Source organism: Bos javanicus, chromosome X (assembly GCF_032452875.1).
Source record: "Bos javanicus breed banteng chromosome X, ARS-OSU_banteng_1.0, whole genome shotgun sequence".
NCBI lineage: Eukaryota > Metazoa > Chordata > Mammalia > Artiodactyla > Bovidae > Bos > Bos javanicus.
In genome coordinates this window covers 92,664,933-92,685,916 of record NC_083897.1, presented here as the reverse complement: position 1 = coordinate 92,685,916, position 20,984 = coordinate 92,664,933, and the positions used below count along the sequence as shown (strand labels likewise).

The 20,984-nt window shown below is 41.8% G+C and overlaps 2 protein-coding genes across 2 annotated transcripts in view; one reads left to right on the top strand and one right to left on the bottom strand.

Annotated features, from left to right (window-relative positions):
• Positions 1–20,984, bottom strand: part of LOC133243358 (X antigen family member 5-like) — a 279,870-nt gene that overhangs the window by 12,234 nt on the left and 246,652 nt on the right. The window lies entirely within an intron of this gene.
• LOC133243359 (X antigen family member 5-like) lies at positions 15,212–20,312 on the top strand. Its single transcript, XM_061410168.1, has 4 exons — positions 15,212–16,053; positions 16,529–16,667; positions 17,076–17,201; positions 20,200–20,312. The coding sequence occupies exons 1-4, from the start codon at positions 15,982–15,984 to the stop codon at positions 20,220–20,222; spliced, it is 360 nt and encodes a 119-aa protein (XP_061266152.1). The 5' UTR covers positions 15,212–15,981; the 3' UTR covers positions 20,223–20,312.

The following is a 20,984-nucleotide window of genomic DNA, read 5'->3' as shown; positions in this document are numbered from 1 at the left end:
TCACCTAAATTGCCAGATGTAGTTATATAGAATTATTCATAGAATCTTTTTAATTTCTGTGGAACCTGTAACCTATTTCTTTCCTGATATCGGGAAGTTTTGTCTTTAGTTATCTTTTTTTTTTATTCTTGTGGGTGGAAATTTATGAATTCTTATTGAATTCATAAGTTAGGATATATAAATTCATAAATTTAAAACCAATCATTTCACTACTCTAGCTAACAGCTCCCATTTACCTCAGAGGCTTCACACCCCTCCCCCAGAGCCTCAGTCTGCACCCTGGGACACAGAGCCCCACATCTTTGCCTCTGGGCTACTGCGTGGGCATTTGCACTGAGTCTCTGTTCAGTCAACCCCAAGGGAGAGAGGCCTCCAGTCTTGCAATTCCTGCAGCCCGCAGTCAGCAGCATGTCACCCTGAGGAAGGCAGGTTCATTCCAGGGGCGTGGTGTGTCTTAGAGCTAAGGGGTTCTGAAATTGATTTCCCATGTCTGGGTCCTGAGAATGACCCTAACCCCACCCTGGTCAACTCTGGTCATGGTAACTTTGTATCCTGCCCTATGGAAGGTTCGGAGTGAATGCCAGTTCCACAGAAGAAGCCCCAGGGACCTGGTCCTCTCTATCGCAGCACCCACTCTGAACTACTGAATTCTGGAGAGAGGAGAGGGTTTCCCCTCACTGTGCCTATGACAACTCCCTTACATCCCTCTAATCACCTCTGTCATTTTCCAGAGTCCATCTCCTGGGGGCAGCTGCCTCAATTCCTCTCTCTCCCCAAATTCCCACCCCTCTCCTCCCCTTCCACCAGGCCTCCCCTCCCCACTCAGGGGCCTCGTTAGCCCCTCCCCCAGCCCTACTCACAGGGCCTCACCCCATTTGTGTCCTCTCACCCAGCACCCACGCTCCCTCAGAAGATCCCCTCAAGACCCTGCTTTTTACCCCCAGGATTCTGCCGGACACCTGTCTCCTGCCCACACACAGGGTCTGTCATAAAGTCCCTGTGAGGGCCAAACTGAAAAATCTGTTCAGGATCCAGATAAAATTCAGACCCAGACCAGGAGTCCGGGGCAGTTCCTAGGGGGCTGGAAGGAAAGGGAGAGGGTCTCAGAATTCTGCAGGGGTGAAAGGGTTTTCTTCCAGGGTCCTAGTGAGGATGAAGTGAAATAGCACCTTATAAGTACTTACGCATACATGCCAAGTGTGTGCCAATTCTCTTGAGTCATGTCCGCCAGGGTCCTCTGTCGATGGGATTCTCCTGCAAGAATACTGGAATGGGTTGCCATTTCCTCCTCCAGGGGATCTTGCCAATCCAGGGATCAAACCCCCATTTCCTGCATCTCCTGCACTGGCAGGTGAATACTTTACCACCGAGCCACGTGGGTAGCCCCAACATTTGTTGAGAGTTAATCTAATATTGTGTTCTCACTACACACACACACAGTCTAACATAATACAAAACTAAAGAGACACAAGGAAAGTTTAGGAGGTGTTGGATATGTCCTTACTTTGATTGTGGTGATGATAGTATCATTGTTTGCATATGTCCAAACTCATCAAATTGTACACATTAAACATATACAATTTGCTGTATATCAATTCTATTTCAATAAAGATGTTTTAAAAAGGAGAGCAGAAAAATGTTCTCCAAACAATTGATATTTACATAAAATGAGAGGATTTCTTGAAAAATACTGACAAGCAAAGTTCACTCAAAAAGTAATGAAGATGAATACTTTTATATCTATTAAGTAAGTTCACGCATGAGCATGCTAAGTCACTTCCTCGTCTCTGACTCTTTACGATCCTATGGACCGTGGCCCACAAGGCTCTTCTGTCCCTGGGATTCTCCAGGTAAGAATACTGGAGTGGGTTGCCAGGGCCTCCTCCAGGGGATCTTTCTGATCCAGGGATTGAACCTGACTCTCTCATGCATTGGCAGGCAGGTTCTTCACGCCTAGTGCCACCTGCCAAGTCCCAAGGAAGTTAATTCCTTTGTCTCATATTATGAGGCCATTGTTACCTGACGACACACAGCCATGTCATACTCCTTTCCCAATTTTAAAGCTGTCACCTCTTCCATCTTTGGTTCTAACTTGCTTCTTGACCTGCATGCAGATTTCTCAGGAGACAGGTCAGGTAGTCTGGCACTCTGCTCTGTTTAAGAATTTTCTACAGTTTGTTGTGATCCACGCAGTCAGAGGTCTTAGCGTAGTCAATGATGCAGAAGTAGATGTTTTTCTCGAATTCCCCTTGCTTTCTCCATGACCTAAAGTATCCTGGCAATTTGATCTTTGGTTCCTCTGCCTCCTCGAAACCTAAGTTGTATATCTGGAAGTTCTTGTTTCACGTACTGTTGAAGCCTAGCTTGAAGGACTTTACTAACCAGGAGGCTTCAGAAATTGGGTACAATCTAAGTGGAGAAGCTTAGGAAATTGGATGGTGTAAAGGAAGCCTGATAAGAGAGACAAGAAAAGGAAGCTCTACTTTCGTTGTTGCTAGCAAGGTGGACAGGGGCTAGACTGTGCCTTCAAGTCCTTGTGTAGGAGAGTAGCCTTTATCTAGAAAGACATAGACAGTTGTGCAACTATGAGAGAGGGAGGGGGAGGGAGGGACGAGGGAGACAGACACCCTTAATGGATATAAGAGACAGTTAGAAGGGGAGTTGACAATTAAATGGAGGGGGGCTTTGGACTAGAGCAGATGTGGTGGATGTGGGTAAAAGTAGACACATTAGATGTTTATGAAGTAAATGGACAGAACTCAGCAAGGATTTGGACTTGAGGTGAAGGAGAGGGAATCGTATACATGGTTAAGACCAAGTTTGTGTGTCCAAAAGAGTGCAAAACTGTCATGGGGAATCCTAGAAGTTGGCCAGGTCTGGGAAGAATTCCAAATAAGATTTTTATGTTTTTGAGCTCATCGTCTGCTGCTAAGTCACTTCAGTTGTGTCCGACTCTGTGCGACCCCAGAGACAGCAGGGATTCTCCAGGCAAGAACACTGGAGTGGGTTGCCATTTCCTTCTCCAATGCATGAAAGTGAAAAGTGAAAGTGAAGTCGCTCAGTCGTGTCCGACCCTCAGCGACCCCATAGACTGCAGCCTACCAGGCTCCTCCATCCATGGGATTTTCCAGGCAAGAGTACTGGAGTGGGGTGCCATTGCCTTCTCCGGAGCTCATCGTCTAGATGGATACAATAACCAGTATTTAAATACTTAAACGTTCCCTTTCCTTTAAAAAAAAAAAAAAAGTATTCTGGTATAATTTGTATTCAGTAAAAGCCAGCCCTTTAAAACATTGCAGTTTGTAGGGTTTTGACAGATGTATACAGTGGTGTAAATGCTACCACAATAAAAATGTAGAAAACAGCCCATCGTTCAAAAATGCTCCCTTGGGCTATTTGCCATCAGACTCCTTCCTCTACTCCTATATCCTTGCAACCACAGATACTTTTCCAATAGCTGTGCCTTTTCCAGAAATCCACTAACATGAAATCATATAATATGTAGTCTTCTGTGTCTGGTTTCTCACAGTTTTTGCACAGTTGAGACACATCCTTGCTGTTACGTGCATTAGTAGTTTCTTTTTTTATTACCATGTAGTATTCCTTTGTATGGGTATATTCTTGTTTTTCTTTCATCTGTATACCAGCTGTTGAATAGTTGGGTTGTTTCTATGTGTGGCTATTCGGGATACATGTGTGGAATATTTGAGTACAGGCCACTGTGTGAACATGTTTTCATTTCTCTTCGGTAAAGTTGTCTAGTAGATTTGCTGGGTCATATAAGGCTTCCCAGGTGGCGCTAGTTGTAAGGGACCCACCTGCAAATTCAGGTTCGATGCCTTGGTCTGGAAGATCCCCTGGAGTAGGAAATAGCAACCCGCTCCAGTATTCTTGCCTTGAAAATTCCATGAAGAGGGGTCCTTGCAGGTTACAGTGCATGGGGCCCCAGAGACTTGAACATGACTGAGCGACTGAACACACACACACACACAGTAATTCACATATCTTAGAATCTAAACTGTGCCCTCTGTAGACAACATACAGTTGGATCTTTGGTTGTTTTTTTTTAAAACTGGTCTCTCAATGTCTGCCTTTTGGTTGTATTGTTTTATCTATTCACATTTAATGTTGATGCAGACTTACATCTGCCAATATATTTTTCTCTCTCATGTCATTTTATTCTATGGTCCTCATATTATTGCTTTCTTTTGCATTAAATGAGTATTTTCTAATGTACCATTTTAAATTCTTACTGATTTTTTTTTTTACTATTTTAAGTTATTTCCTGAGCTATAGGCTACCATAAACAACTTCAGTTCAGTCCAGTCACTAAGTCTTGGCCAACTCTTTGTGATCCCATGGCATGCAGCACACCAGGGCTCCCTGTCCATCACCAAGTCCCGAGCTCGCTCAAACTCATGTCCAGCGAGTTGGTGATGCTATCCAACCATCTCATCCTCTGTCATCCCCTTATCCTCCTGTCTTCAATCTTTCCCATCATCAGGGACTTTTCCAATGAGTCAGTTCTTCACATCAGGTAGCCAAATTATTGGAGCTTCAGCTTCAGCATCAGCCCTTCCAATGAACATTCAGGACTGATTTCCTTTAGGATTGACTGGTTGGATCTCCTTGCAGTCCAAGGGACCCTCAAGAGTCTTCTCCAACACCACAGTTCAGAAGCATCAATTCTTCAGTGCTCAGCTTTCTTTATAGGCCAACTCTCACATCCATACCTGACTACTGGAAAAACCATAGCTTTGACTAGGCGGACCTTTGTTGGCAATGTCTCTGCTTTTTAATATACTGTCTAGGTTGGTCATAGCTTTTCTTCCAAGGAGAAAGAGTCTTTTAATTTCATGGCTGTAGTCACCATCCACAGTGATTTTGGAGCCCAAGAAAATAAAGTCTGTCACTGTTTCCGTTGTTTCCCCATTTGTTTGCCATGAAGTGATGGGACGGGATGCCATGATCTTACTTTATAAATGTTGAGTTTTAAGCCAGCTTTTTCACTCTCCTCTTTCACTTTCATCAAGAGGGTCTTCAACTCCTCTTCACTTTCTGCCATAAGGATGTTGTCATCTGTATATCTGAACTTACTGATATTTATCCCAGCAATCTTGATTCCAGCTTGTGCTTAATCCAGCATGGCATTTTACATGATGTTCTCTGTATATAAGTTAAGTAAGCAGGGTGACAATGTACAGCCTTGACGTACTCCTTCCCCAATTTGGAACCAGTCCATTGTTCCATGTCCGGTTCTAACTGTTGTTTCTTGGCCTGCATGCAGATTTCTAAGGAGGCAGGTAAGGTGGTCTGGTAGTCCCACCTATTTAAGAATTTTCCACAGTTTGTTGTGATCCACACAGTCAAAGGCTTTGGCGTAGTCAACAAAGCCGAGGTAGGTATTTTTCTGGAAATCTCTTCCTTTTCTATCATCCAACAGATGTTGGCAATTTGATCTCTGGTTCCTCTGCTTTTTCTAAATACAGCCTGAACATCTGGAAGTTCTCAGTTCACGTGCTGTTGAAGCCTTGCTTGGAGAATTTTGAGCATTAGTTTGCTAGCGTGTGAGATGAGTTCAATTGTGCCATAGTCTGAACATTCTTTGGCATGGGCGTTCTTTGGGATTGGAATGAAAACTGACCTTTTCCAGTCCTGTGGCCACTGCTGAGTGTTCCAAATCTGCTGGCATATTGAGTGCAACAGTTTAACAGCATCATCTTTTAGGACTTAAAATAAGCTCAGCTGGAATTCCATCACCTCCACTAGCTTTGTTCATACCGATGCTTCCTAAGGCCCACTTGACTTCACACTCCAGGAAGTCTGACTCTAGGTGAGTGATCACACCATCGTGGTTATCTGGGTCATTGAGATCTTTTTTTTTATAGTTCTGTGTCTTCTAGCCACCTCTTCTTAATATCTTCTGCCTCTGTTAGGTCCATACTGGTTTTGTCCTTAGTTGTGTCCATCTGTGCATGAAGTTTTCCCTTGGTATCTCTAATTTTCTTGAAGAGATCCCCAGTCTTTGCCATTCTATTTTTTCGTCTATTTCTTTACAATGATCACTGAGGAATGCTTTCTTATCTCTCCTTTCTATTCTTTGGAACTCTCCATTCAGATGGGTGTATCTTTCCTTTTCTAAAAAGTCAGATGTTTATTACTAATGCCACTAATAAACATCTTACTCTATCACAATCAGCTTAAAATTTATCTAATCCTAATGATATATACAAGGATTACTCCTATATCGCTCTATTCCATTTTCCCCCTTTTCCTCACATTGTCACAAATACTAGATCTATAAAGGGTACATCCCATTAATACACTCCTATCATTATTATATTACTATAATGTTATATCTATGAAAAGCTGATATAGGCAGGATATCAGGTATATGTTTACAAGTTCTGTGATATTAAACTTCTTTGTCATGATTTCGGATACTTTGCATATGTTCATGTGGATCTGACACCATCCTGTCTTGTTTCCTTCCCTAATACAGCTTTGCTCCCAACCACCTCCTTTGTGCTGTTACTGCAAATATATTACATTCCATATGTTATTTGCCCAACAAAAATTGGGCTTCTCTGGTGGCTCAGACAGTAAAGAATCTGCCTGCAATGCAGGAGACTAGGTTCAATCCCTCAGTCAGGAAGATCCCCTGGAGAAGGGAATGGCTAACCACTTCAGTGTTCTTGCCTGGAGAATCCCATGGACAGAGGAGCCTGGGGGGCTACGGTAATGGGGTCGCCAAGAGTCAGACACGATTGAGCAACTATCTCTTTCACAATAATTTATGTGGTATTGTTTTAGACAGTTGCTTTTTAAATACAGGAAGGAGTGAAATGTGTATCCATAAAGTATTTTCGTTCATATAATTACCTTTACCTGTGCTCTTTGCTTTTTCACATGGATTCTGATTAACATCTGAATTCACTTATTGCAGCCTGAAGAATTTCCTTTAGTTTTCCTTGCCAGCCAGCTCTACCAACAAATTCCCTGATTTTTTTTTTTAATTTGAGAATGCCTTTATTTCGCTTTAATTTCTGTTTTTAAAACTACTATATTCTGGTATGTGTAACATGTAAAAAGCTGTGTACACTCTGTGAAATCATCACCAGATTCAACACGCAAAACTCATCTGTATTTCTATACAAGTGGTGAATACTCCCAATAAGTAAGAAAATTCCAGTTATAATTGAATAACAAGAGCAATATACTTAGGAGTTAATTTAACCAAGAAGGTGTAAGATTTGTACACTGAAAATGACAAAACACAGTTGAAAGAAATAAATGAAAATTTAAACAAATGGTCACTGACTATCAATGGGCACTAGAGTTTCCCCTAGAAATTTGCTGTCATGTACACACATCTCTGAACATGTAGGAATATTTCCCTAAGGCACATTCACAGCAGTGAGATTGCTGGATCAAAGACTTCCTTGGCTAAACACACATCTGTGGAATACTTACTATGTGCATGTGCCTGACGCTGTTCTAAACGCCAAGGAGGCATCAAAATAGGACTAACACATGTCCCTCTTTCATGAAGGCAAATGCTGCTGAGGGTGAGGGCAGGATGGAATGTGAATTCTGATGGGTACTGCCACAGACCCCTGAAAAGGTGTTTTACCAGTTCACACTGGCCTCAGTGGGGCAGGGGAGTGAATGTGCCTTTACTGGCATCTTGGCACCATTTGTAGGGTGGGAGGTCTAGGCAAGAGGCCGGACTCCTTATGTCCAGCTCCCTAGAAGAGTGTCAAGTCCACAACTAGGATTGATCCACGTAGGGATTTCAGGGGACGTGAACACCCTAGGTGTCCATACCCTTGGTTGTGACATCACAAAGTGTATTTGTCAAAGCATGGGAGGTCTCTGACCCTTTGGTGGCTCTGCACCCTGAGTGTGCCATCTCTGACCTGGAGATAAGTCTGTGAGCCAGGGATTGAGGGTGCTGAAACCTTGAGGGTTTTACTATGTCTTGGGCTGTGAACTTAGGGGTTTGTAGGATGCGTGGTACCATGGTCTGAGGTCTCTTTGTGGTGGCTTCATGGAACATCGTGAAAGAGCTGTATGCATTCACCATACCAGTGCTCTGTGTGGTTGGTGTGATTGTGTCCTATGGTGTGAGCTGTGTGATTGTGACTTCTGTGTCCAGGGTGTGAGGTCTCTGTGCTGTTGGGTTTCTCCATGGCAGCTTATGAAGTTGTTAAAATGCATGTCAGCCTGTATTCAAATTTCATCTCAGCCGATTTCATGTGTCTTGCCTCACTTATCAAGTCTCTAGGCGTTTCAGTTTGGTGTATTGTTTGGTGTTGGGTGTTCAGTGCAGTGAGGTCTGCTAGCTACTCTAACCTTGGTCCATATCTGGTCGAGTGTATCATCGAAATTTGGGTTTTGTGACCCATAGTGTGAAGTCCCTGGGGTATTTGTGAGTCTGGATCCAGGCTCTGATGCTGCACAGCTGGCGGGAGACCAGCGTCCCAGAGGGAGGTTGCTCTGTCTTTGGTCCTGTGCTGCAGGGATTGAAACCCTGAGCCACTTGGGCATTTATGTCTCAATTGAGATACTTCGTCACTTGCCAGGCTTCAGACATGAGGTGTTTGTGACCTCCTGATGTCTCCATCTGACAGCTGTCTATAAAGAAAGTGAGAGGTTGATTGATCTGAGTTGACTGTGAACTCATCCACTGTGGCTTCCATCAACCAGGCTTCCTTGTCTAGACCATTGAGGTATGGGGTTGCCTTCTTTGAGGCCCTCCGTGGGGGCCAGTTTCTTGCTATTGTTTTGAAGGTCTCCCTCAGTCACAGTGGTGGAAATGCCATTGTGGAGGACAAGTTTTTTTCTGTGACTGACAAAATGCAGCAGGGACACTCTGCTCTTTTCTAATATATCCTCTGTGTAATCCAAAGCTTCCCCCATCTCCATCTTCACTTATTCCCAAACCTGCAGAACATCATCACCTCCACCACAAAGCTGTCAGCCAGGAGCACCACTGTACACCCAGCCCTGGGAAACCTTCCTTGTCATGGACATGTCTGTTTTCCCCAAACCTGCCTCTGCTTCTGAGCCCTGCTCTCTGGTGCGGCCCCTCAGCTCAGCTGTCTGGTGGCCTGAAGTCTGGGGAAGCCTTCCAACCTGAGAAGGGCAGGGGAACTGGAGGTCACACCCCAAGGGGAAAATCAAAGGTTGTTGCTGAAAGAAAAGACGCCGGGATTCTTGGCCTCCGGGGTAGAAGAATTCAATCTGGGGCCAGAGACGAGGCTTGATCGCTCAGAGCTTTTGTGTAATAAAATTTTATTAAAGTATCAAGGAGATAGAGAAAGCTTCTGACATAGGCATCAGAAGCGGGCAGAAAGAGTACCCACCTGCGAGTCTTCAGCTGGATATTATATAGTCACTAGCAGTCTGTTAATGAAAGAAAGGAATGTCTGAAAACTCAGAATGGCACCAGGCCCCTCACTCATAAGATGCATTTTGGGATAATCTTGGCACCAGACGATTCATCCCGGGCCATAAAATGAGTAACTTGAATCTTGAAGAAGGGCAGATTACCATACAAATAGTTTTGTTTACATAGATTAGGGGAACAATATCTGAGTATAACATGTTGGTTTGTCAAGTAGGTTCTGAGCCAAGAGGCGGAACCCTGACTTGAAGACAGAGTCTGGGGTAAATGCATAGAACATTAGCATAGTTTAAGACAAACATTTCCATAAGAAAAAGGCATTGGTTAACTCAAAGTTTGAGAATAGTTAACTTCAGATGAAACCAGGTGTCATTATGGCAACAAAGTATTTTAAGAGAAACCTGCTTTTAAATTTGTATAGAGAAGAAAAAAATATCGCTAGTTTATTTCCTCCTGCCTCTTAAGAGAGGTAAAAATGTCTGGTACTTGCAGGCTATTTCCTCCGTTTGGAGACCTCTGGCCTTCCTGCCTGTTACCCTATCAAAAATGACAAGGCCATTCTAACTTTTCCCAACATTTCCTGTCATTCCAAAATGTAAACAGATGCCTGTTAGCCTCTCCTTTGCAAAAGTAATTGAAGTCTTCCTGCAGTTGTGTGTCAGGCAGGAGTGCATTGAACACACTGGGAGCCAGTCCCCTGAATGTTGGGGTGGTGGTGGGGGGCGGTGCATGGGGGATCAGTCCTGTCTGATTCTTTGTGACACCATGATCTGTAGCCTGCTGGGCTCTTCTGTCCATGGGGTTTTCCAGGCGAGAATACAGAAGTGGGTTACCATTTCCTCTCCCTGGGGATCTTCTCAACCTAAGCCCTGTCCTCCTGTCTGCTACATTGACAGGCAAGTTATTTACTGCTCTGCCACCTGGGAAGCCCTTGTTGGGCTGTGGGCAAGGAGGGGGGTTGTGGAAAACTTTCTGTTGTTTTTTGAAATAGAAAGCTCGACAAGTGAGAATAAGAAAAGAGGAAAAAGAACTACCACACCTGCTGAAAGTGAAAGTCACTCAGTCATGTCCGACTCTTTGCAAACCCATGGTCTATACAGTCCATATACAGTCTGTGATCTGTACATTCCATGGAATTCTCCAGTCCAGAACACTGGAGTGGGTAGCCTTTCCTTCTCCAGTGGATCTTCCCAACCCAGGGATCGAACCCAGGTCTCCCGCATGGCAGGAGCATCCTTAACAGGTGAGCCTAAAGGGAAGGCCAAGAATACTGGAGTGGGTAGCCTATCCTTTCTCCAGTGGATCTGTCCGACCCAGCATCGAACCAGGGTGTCCAGCACTGCAGGTGGATTCTTTACCAGCTGAGTTATCAGGGACTTAAACATTTTACATTGTTGTTGTTCAGAAACTCAGTGGTGTCTGACTCGTTACAACCTCATGTACGGCAGCACGCCAGGCTTCCCTGTCCTTCACTATATCCTGGAGTTTGCTCAGTTTGCTCAAAGCCCTGTCCATTGAGGCAATGATGCCATCCAACCATCTCATCCTCTGTTGCCTGCTTCTCCTCCTGCCCTCAATCTTCCACAGCATCAGGGGCTTTTCCATTGAGTCCACACTTCGCATCAAGTAGCCAAAGTTTTGGAGCTTCAGCTTTTGCATCAGTCCTTCCAATGAATATCCAAGACTGATTTCCTTCAGGATTGACTGGTTTCATCTCCAAGTCCAAGTCCAAGGGACTCTCAAGAGTCATCTCCAACACCACAGTTCAAAAGCATCAATTCTTCAGCGCTCAGCTTTCTTTATTGGAGAAGGCAATGGCACCCCACTCCAGTACTCTTGCCTGGAAAATCCCATGGACGGAGGAGCCTGGTGGGCTGCAGTCCATAGGGTCGCTGGGAGTCAGACACGACCGAGCAACTTCACTTTCACGCATTGGAGAAGGAAATGGCAACCCACTCCAGTGTTCTTGCCTGGAGAATCCCAGGGACTGTGGAGCCTGGTGGGCTGCCTAAAGTGCCACTTATCTGGCTTGACAGTCAGCCAGCTGATTACCTTCAGTTGCTTTAGTCCCATCCCTGCCATGCCCTTTGCAATGCATAACAGCTACTTCTTTAGGACAATATATGGCAGTTAAAAGTCTCTGGATCTCTCTGAAATGCTTAACAGGTTCTTCTGTTGCCCTTTAAACTGTCTTTCTTTCCATATTGCAGCATGAGCGTATAAAGTCAAATAAACATACTTAGAATCAGTGTAGATATTTGCTCGCTGCCCTTTGCTTAACTCCAGAGCTCGGGTCAGAGACACAGGTTCTGCTAACTGAGCACTGGTTCCCTGAGGGAGAGATTTTGCCTCTAAAACCTGTTCAGCAGTCACCATGGCGTAACCTGCTTTACGACCAGCATCAGGGTCTTTTCCTGTGAGTCGGCTCTTGCCATCAGGTGGCCAAAGTGTTGGAGCTTCGGCTTCAGCATCAGTCCTTCCGGTGAATATTCACAGTTGGTTTCCTTTAGGATTGGCTGTTTTGATATCCTTGCTGTCCGAGGGATTCTCAAATGTCTTCTCTAGCACCACAAACCGAAAGCGTCAATTCTTTGTCACTCAGCCTTCTTAATGATCGAACTCACACATCTGTACACGACTACTGAAAAAGCCATAGTTTGTCAGCACAGGGATGTCTCTGCTTTATACTATGCTGTCTAGGTTTGACATAGGCTTCCCTGGTGGCTCAGCGGTAAAGAATTCTCCTGCATGGGTGTACCTATGACTGATTCTTGCTGATGTTTGACAGAAAACAACAAAATTCTGTAAAGCAATTATCCTTCAATTAAAAAATAAATAAAGTGGCAAAAGAAAGAGAATCACCCTGCAATGCACGGGATGCAGGAGACATGGGTTTCACCCCTGGGTTGGGAAGATCCCCTGCCATGCCCCATGGGCAGAGGGCATGGCAACCCACTAAAGTATTCTCCCCTGGAGAATCCCATGGAAAGAGGCACCTGGCAGGCTACGGTCCATGGGTTCATAGTCAGACCCAACCGAAGCAATGAGCATGCATGCATACTAGCTTTGTCATAGCTGTTCTTCCAAGGATCAAGTGTTTTAATTTCATGGCAGCAATCACCATCCACAGTGATTTTGGAGCCCCCCAAATTAAATCTGTCACTGCATCCACTTCCCCCTTCTATTTTCCGTGAAATGATAAGACTGGATGGCATAATCTTATATTTTTGAATGTTGAGTTTTAAGTCAGCCTTTCCACTCTCCTCTTTCACCTGCATCAAGAGGTTCTTTAGTTCCTCTTCAGTTTCTGCCATTAGAGTGGTATGATCTGCACATCTGAGCTTGTTGATATTTCTGCCAGCAATCTTGATTCCAGCTTGTGAGTCATCCAGCCCAGCATTTCCCATGATGTGCTCTGCGTGTAAGTTGAATAAGCAGAGTGACAATATACAACCTTGTCCTACTCCTTTCCCAATGTTGAACCAGTGTATTGTTCCATGTCTTATTCTAACTGTAGCGTCTTAGCCCTCATACAGGTTTCTCAGGAAACAGGTCAGCTAGTCTGGTACTCCCATCTCTAAGAATTTTACAGTTTGTTGTGATCCATGAAGTCAGAGGCCTTGAGGTAGTCTAGTCAATGAAGCAGAGGTAGGTGTGTCTCTGGAATTCCCTTGCTTTCTCCATGATCTAAGGAATGTTGCAATTTGATCTCTTGTTTCTCTGCCTCTTCAAAATCAACTTGTATATCTGGAAGTTCTCATCCCATATACTGTTGAAGCCTAGCTTGAAGGAGTTCACTAATCAGGAGGCTTCAGAAATATGGGACAATCTAAGCTTAAGAAATTGAAGGGTGTGAATGAAGCTCGATAAGGGAGAAAAGAGGAGGATTCTCTGCTTCCCATGTTGTTAGCAAGCTGGGCAAGGGCTAGACCATACCTTCAAGTTCTTGTGTAGGACAGTAGCCTTTATCTAGAAAGTCATAAACAGTTTTGCAATTGTAAGAGACACCCTGAGTGGATGTGAGAGACCATTAGAAGGGGGTTGACAGTTAAACAGAGGGAGGCTTCGGACTACAACAGATGTGGGGGACTTGGCAAAAAGTAGACGCATTAGACATTTTCGAAGTAAAAGGGACAGAACTCAGCAAGAATATGGACTTGAGCTGAAGGAGAGGGAATTGTAAACATGGTTAAGACCAAGTTTCTGTGTCCTGTCATAAGAGTGCAAAGGTGGCATGGGGAATCCTGGAAGTTGGCCAGGTCTGGGAAGAATTGCAAATAAGATTTTTATGTTTATGAGCTCCTGATCTAGATGGATATGATAACCAACATTTAAATATGTAAAAGTTCCTTTTCCTCTAACAAAAGTGAGGAGTATTGAGATATAATTTATATACAATAGAAGTCAACACTTTAAAGCATTACCGTTTGTTGAGTTTTGACATATGCATACTATCATGTAAATGCTACCACAATAAAAATGCAGAAAACGTCCCATTGGTTTGAAAATGCTCCCTTGGGCTATTTGCATTCAGACTCCTTCCTCCACTCCTATACACTGGCAACCACAGATACATTTCTGTGCCTATAGTTGTGCCTTTTCCAGAAATCCACTGAAATGAAATCATATAATACACAGCTTTCTGTGTCTGACATCTCTCATTGGCACAGCTGAGATGCATCCTTGCTGTTACATGCATTAGTAGTTCCTTTGTAAATGACTGTGTAGTGTTCTTTTGTACGAGTATACTCTTTTGTTCTTCTTTCATCTATATACCAGTTTTTGAATAGTTGGGCTGTTTCTAGTTTCTGTTTCTAGTATTAGGAGTACATGAGTAGAATATTTGAGTAAAAGTCCTTGTGTGAACATGTTTTCCTTTCTCTTGGGTAAAATTAAAACTCCTAGTAAGTACGAAAATTCCCGCTGTAATAGAATAAGAAGAATGTGCTAGTGGAGGAGTGAAGAAATGGCTACAGAAGGAACGAAAAGGCTAAGCCAAAGTGGAAACAACACCCAGTTGTGGATGTGTCTGCTGGTGAAAGTAAAGTCTGATGCTAAAAGAACAATATTGTACAGGAACCAGAGATATATTCAGAGAAATGAGTTACCAGTTCAGAGACTTAAATGTGCAGTGCTCCAAGCAAAAACAATGGAAACAGAGGTATGTATTTATGTATTTATTCCATGGAAGTGAGTAAAGCCATTGCAAGCATGATGAAAATCCCAGAAGCAGAGAAGGAAATGGTTCATCAAAGCATGTATAAAAATAGGTGTTAAAAATCTTAATATCTATTTCTGTCATGAGTGTCTTCCCGAGACACATTCTCCACTAAGGGTAACCTGGGACTACCTATCACCACAGTTTGTGGATGCATAAGAAAGACTGCCCTGGAAGGAAAAAAATATAGTCTTTAACCCCTTTTCTCATCCTCCAGAGACCCTGTGGTTCCAAGACTCTACCTTAGTGGCGGGAAATCCTCAGCCTGCACTGCACACGCCAAACTCAGGGAGCATGCTCAGTGTGTGCGCACACCCCTTGCTGTGCACGCGCCTTGGTGCGCATCCGCCTTCCTGAGCGCATTCTGTGAGGAGCGTTGGGCCTGAGACAGGTGTGTTTATTCAGTCCCGGTTCTTTCTCACTACTTGAGACTCGCCAGGTAGGTTTACAGATCTGTCCTGTCTGGAGTTTAAGTGTGCATGCGTGTGAGGGGGAGCCAGTGAGTTTTGGGCGGGTCGGGCAGTGCCATGTGGGGCCTTTGAGGAGGAAGGCCCTCGAGGTCGTCATCTTTTTCCTCACAGGTGTTGCGATGCCATACTTCTTGTCTTGGTGGCGGGAAAGGAAGGGCGGTGGGCAGAGGAGAGCAGGGGGTCAGATGACAGTGGGGGGAGACTTGGGGGTGCTGTTTGAGATATCTGGCTCATGGGGGCCCTGGAACTGACGACAGAGCACAGAATCTGGGGCCCGCAGTGGGACCTGGGCAGCGGGCGGGGTGGGCAATTAAGGAAAGGCCTAGAAACCGGACCACGGTGGGGTTGTGACCGTATCGCGAGGTTTGCGTTAAGGTGCCAAGAGAGAAGTGGACCGGTTTCTCTGTATGCAGACTCACCTCAGCCACAGACGCTGAGAAAATCGCCATAGACAGGCTGTAAAGACTGAGCCTTTCTTCCCGTTCCAACCGATTTCCAAGGGAGTTGGGGAAAATAGGTCCGGTGAATAAGAGTGTGACAAAAGCAATAGTCCTGAATTTTTAAATTCCTAGCAGCATTTCACTAAATATCTACATGATGGAGAATTCTGTTGTGAAATCAAACTTCCTCACAAAAATTCTGTCTTCCTGTGTACCTTAAGGTGATTTCTCTGCCGTCTTAGCCAAGACACAAGTGGCTTTGCAAGAAACCGTCTTTGGTGTAATTGGAACGCATGTACGCTCATACTTAACCCGAGTTTTGTTTTGAAATTATTTTCACATTTTTAAAAATAGTAAGTCAACATATGGTCATAAAAGTGACAAATATAGCTGTACTCTTAAATACATTTTCTAAATCACAATATTCTACTTTTGGGAAGAAATATGAGTGAGCAAGTAGCATCAACATTGAGACCTATAGATCAAGATTCCTCCGAGGTGGATGAACCTGTGGTTGTGAGTACTTTACCATTTGTTGTATTCTATTAGCACAAATTTACTTTTGAGAAATGATGTTAAGTAATACAGATGCAGTGATAACGTTAGGTCTTCCATGCTGATAAAGGGTGACAGTTTGTCTTAGGAAGGAACATTGATCCAGATGTCTTACAGTCTGGTGTTGCCTAGATGAGTATACTGTTAAATGCCCTTGAAATGTGCCCAGTGACTCCCTCCTCCTGCTTATTACCAACAGATTGCATGCTTCCATCCCAACATAGATTTAAATAGCTCCAGGAGTCTTTCTGGGTAACTCTTATGGGAGCAAACTCTTCTCTGTGGGAAAAAGTAACTTAATTAAAAGTAAGTACATAGAATTGGGCTGGGAAAAGTTAGGTTTACTTATGATTAGATATATCTGTGTATTATGTATATTTATGCTGTTAGATGTATTAACAACAAAAGGTTTTTATTTGCACGCACACTCTACTAGGACCAGCAGCCCAGTGTTGAGCAACCTCAACAAGAGGAACCGCCAACTGAGATTCAGGATATCACAGCTGGAAAGGAGGAAGTAAATGGAGAGGATCCAATGAATCATTATGAAGAGAAGGAGAAGGATGCGTCTGGAGGTAAAGTGTATGTGTGCATCATGACTTAAGACATAACCAGCAAGGGGAGGAAAGGAAACATTAGAAAAGGACTTCAGACAGTTCCTGAAAAACTGAGGAGAGTATAGTTTGCAGGATAGTGTGGTCGCTCGAATTTTCCCTTGTTTTCAAGACAAAGAGAAGGGGGCAACTAAGGTGTCTGAGGACAACCCTGGGAAAGGAAAATGGTAATAGCGTTCGGAAAATTCTGCTTTCCTTTTTCTCCAGCAAAACATTCCTGGAATAATGCTCCTGAGGTTCTTATTCATCACATATTTACCATACTAGCCTAAGGCTTTTAATTCATAATACTGAGGGAATCAATATTATCATTCCGTTGTTTATACTGTATGCTTTACAGCTGAATTGATACATTTTTTTCTTTTAAAGATTCTGACCTGGAAACTGATCTCCAGGAATTGGCTGAGGCAAAGACTGGGGGCAAAGGTGGAGATGGTCCTGATGTCCAGGAGGAGCTTGCATCAAATACAGAGCCTGTTGAAATGCCAGAAGCAGGTATGTCATCCATTCAGAAAGTAATTTATGTGGTTTCTGTTTTTCAGAATATTATATAGAGGGAACATTACTATTATTTTAATAACAGAGTTCACATATTTTTTGAAAGATAGTTCAGACCCCAGATGCCTGAGTGCTTGACTTACAGACTTTCAAATAAAGAAACAGACAGGATCAAAGCCATATCGAATTGAAAATAGAAACCATTTTCTTCTCTTGAGTAGAAGTACTTTAAGCAACAGCTAATAATTTTCAGGTTCTTTTATAATTTGTGCTTGTAACAAATATGTAATGCATTTGTAATAAATATCAGTTTATATGAAATATGCTCAGGCATTCAACTGGTTCTAGTACCAGCTTTAACATAATGCATGTGATTCTGCAAAATCCCTTAACTTCTAAACTCAACTTTACTCATATAAGTTGTGAATTCAGAACAGGTATACTAAAATGCTAATTTTCCAATGCTAATTTTTGCATTCTCTGGTTCTCTTTGATGGAATGCCTACAAGAATTCTCTGTTTTTCGTGATTTATTTATCATAAAATAGCATCTTGAGTCAAATTATAACAGGGGAATTGAGATTTCATTTTCTGATGGGGAACACATGTACACCTGTGGCTGATTCATGTCGATGTATGGCAAAAACCACCACAGTATTGTAAAGTAATTAGCCTCCAATTTAAATAAATATATAAACTTTTTAAAAAGAAAATGAGCCAATATTCTGCTTGAGTTTGTGAAATTCTCTCAAATTCTGAATTCTCTAGCTCTTAAAAAGTTGCATTTTAAATCCTTTCCCCAATGAAGCATGAAATGACTGAACAATGAAATGGCAAAAGATAGTCTAGTTTCCTGTGTCTGTGGCTGACGAAGTTGAGAGAGTGCATGTAGTCAGTGATGTTCAAGGCAGGTGTGAGTAAGATACACATGCTATGCACACTACCTGCCCCCACGTTTGGTCTGAGTTTTGGGGGGATTTTTGCTTATTTTAATTGGAGGATAATTACTTTGCAATGCTATGATGGTTTTTGATGGTGGTATTTGCCATACATCCCACTCGTAAAGAACTGTCAGTCTTAAAGAACTAATAAAAATCTGAGCCTCATGCTATAATCATCTCTAACCATATCAAATATGTTATTTTTGCTCTTTGATACATCCGTTTAAAAAGTTTTGAAGTTCAAAGTCTGTAACTCTAGTTCTTCCTGCATAATCAACTTAGTATCCTTCACATACGTGTTTTCCAAATTGCTGACAATGAATTGCATGGTTCTGATTTTAAAGGAAGAACTTCATGGTTAGGGAAGAATTTACTGTGTATTAGCCTTCTAAATATTTTCACTTTACATTTTTGTTCCATTCCATTAGAACATTTAGATGAAAATACCACTTCCAGTCTACTTTCAAGTAACTACAGAACATGATTAAAATGTTCTCATAGAAAACTCTTAGCCATAAATATGTGTGGTACTTAAAAAGAACAATAAATAAATTACAAAGCACATACATATAAAATCCTACATACAATATAAAAGGTAAGAAAAAGAGCAACAGAATAAACCTACAGGAAAAAGAAAAAGATACTTAATAAAAGACAGGTATGAATTGTTAGGAAGAGGAAAATAAATTCAACTAATAAATACAGACAATGTGCTAGTTTACGTAATTTTTAACACACATATATACATTTTATATACATTTTTTTAATATTGTTTCTGTTTCACAGAACATTGGACGTAGTGCCCTGTGCGGCATAGTAGGACCTTGTTGTTTATCCATTCTGAGTGTAATAGTTTGTATCTGCCAACCCCAAATTCCCAGTCCATTCCTCTCAGTTTACATAATTGTGAAGCAAATGGACAAAGCCCAAGTACACATAATAGGAAATATGAACAAGACACTAACAGTTAGTATATTACAGAATTAAAACAGTATAATCTGGAACTCAGATATTTTCAGAATATTGATGAAATGGCTAATAGGATAGAAAAACAAACACTGTTTAACATACCCCACGGTAACTAAATAAGTAAACATCACAGATACGGTGGATGAACTTTTGAAATTGGTCAGAGTTGTCTCTCAAAAGCCATTATCATTTAGAAGCAAAGAAAATATCTGCTTTTCCAGATTTTCTTTCTGTCTTCCTACTTGCTTTTCTGTCTCACTCATACACCCTCTTGCTCTCCCTTTTCTTCTCTTCTCTCCTTTTTTTCTTTCTTTTTTTGGTGTGGCTGTGAGAAACAGTCCTATTTCTTCTTCACATTTTGATGTCACCATGTCGCCAGTGATAGTAATGACTTAAAATTAGTGTCACCATATAATGTATTATACCAACTGGAATGCTTTCCAGGGTGAAAAGAAACGTTTAGAATTACATGAGGGCCACAGGTAAAAAGGGGGACAAATGCTGAACCACCTTAAAACAACCGTATCAGGGATAAACTAAAACAAATGAAAACTTCTAAACTTTTCCATAGTAGAGAAGAAACAAATGTAATACTGGCCTTTTTATTTACTTCACTTAAGCAGTAACAGAGAGAACAACTGTTTAGCTATCCTATATTCAGAATATTATTTCAAATCAATACATTTAAATGATACTTTTTTGGGATTTTTTGTTTCAGTTTTTGTGTATTTTGTTCTCCTTAGGGTGCTTTTTGTTGTTAGATATTTTACTGAATGTGTACACAGTTTTGCCTTCTACTGAAAACTACCTTCTGATAGGTTCCATTGATTTCATTTGTTCTGAACTCAGTGTCCTTGTTTTCTTGTATAACTAGGAAGAGTAGTGTGTTTTTAAAAATACTGGTAATGTGCCTGAAAAGTCTATAAAGTCTCTATAGAGGATTAACTGAAGGTAAGCCAAAGGGTCGCCCTTAGTGTTCCTGTTTTAGTCCATTTTATAAAACTACAACTGCAGTGAACTTTGTATACCTCTCCTGTCACTGAAATAAAGTTCTGCTAAGTAACTTTTTTAATGTTTATATTATAGGTGAAGGGCAACCATTTGCTTGAAAGAAGATAAACTGAAGCCATCTCTGCTGTTCTTATGCTGTATATTTGACTGTTAATGTTCTGTCAATAAAGCTTCATTTTCTACTTGCACATGTTTTGTTAAATTTATCCCTGGGTATTTAATGTTATTGAAAATTCATGGTTTGCGATTTTTATCGTCTAGTTGAGGATGTATGTAGAGATAGAATGTTTATATATAGACTTTCTGTCCAACAATTCCTCTAAATATGCATATTAATTCCAAAACTTTAGATCTAGATTGTTTTTGCTTTTCAAAATATACTATTATATTTGAGTATCAACAGTTTCTACTGGCTTAAATCTTAAACCTTTCCTCATTTTGCAGCATTGAACAAACCTAGCCAGAACAGTCTTGACTAAAACAGGTGATAATCAGCATTTTTTTCCTGATAGGAAATGAAAAATCTACTCCATTTCAACCTGTTTAAGTTTCTTTTTGTAGATATACTTTATCAGAGTAAGTTCCATTCTATTCCTAGTTTGCTGTCTTAAATATAGATTAATTTTCATCAAACACTTATATTGCATCAATTGTGATGATGATAGAATTGATTTCCCTCCATTTTTCTATTAATGTGGTGAATTGCATTGGTAACCTTATACATGTAAAGCACCCTTGCACTTCTATGGTTAAAAAAAATTTGGTCATAACGTATTCTTTAGGTGTAATCTACATGTTAATACATACAAATACATATATATACCCACACATAAAAATTCATAAAAGCCTTTGGTCTTCTC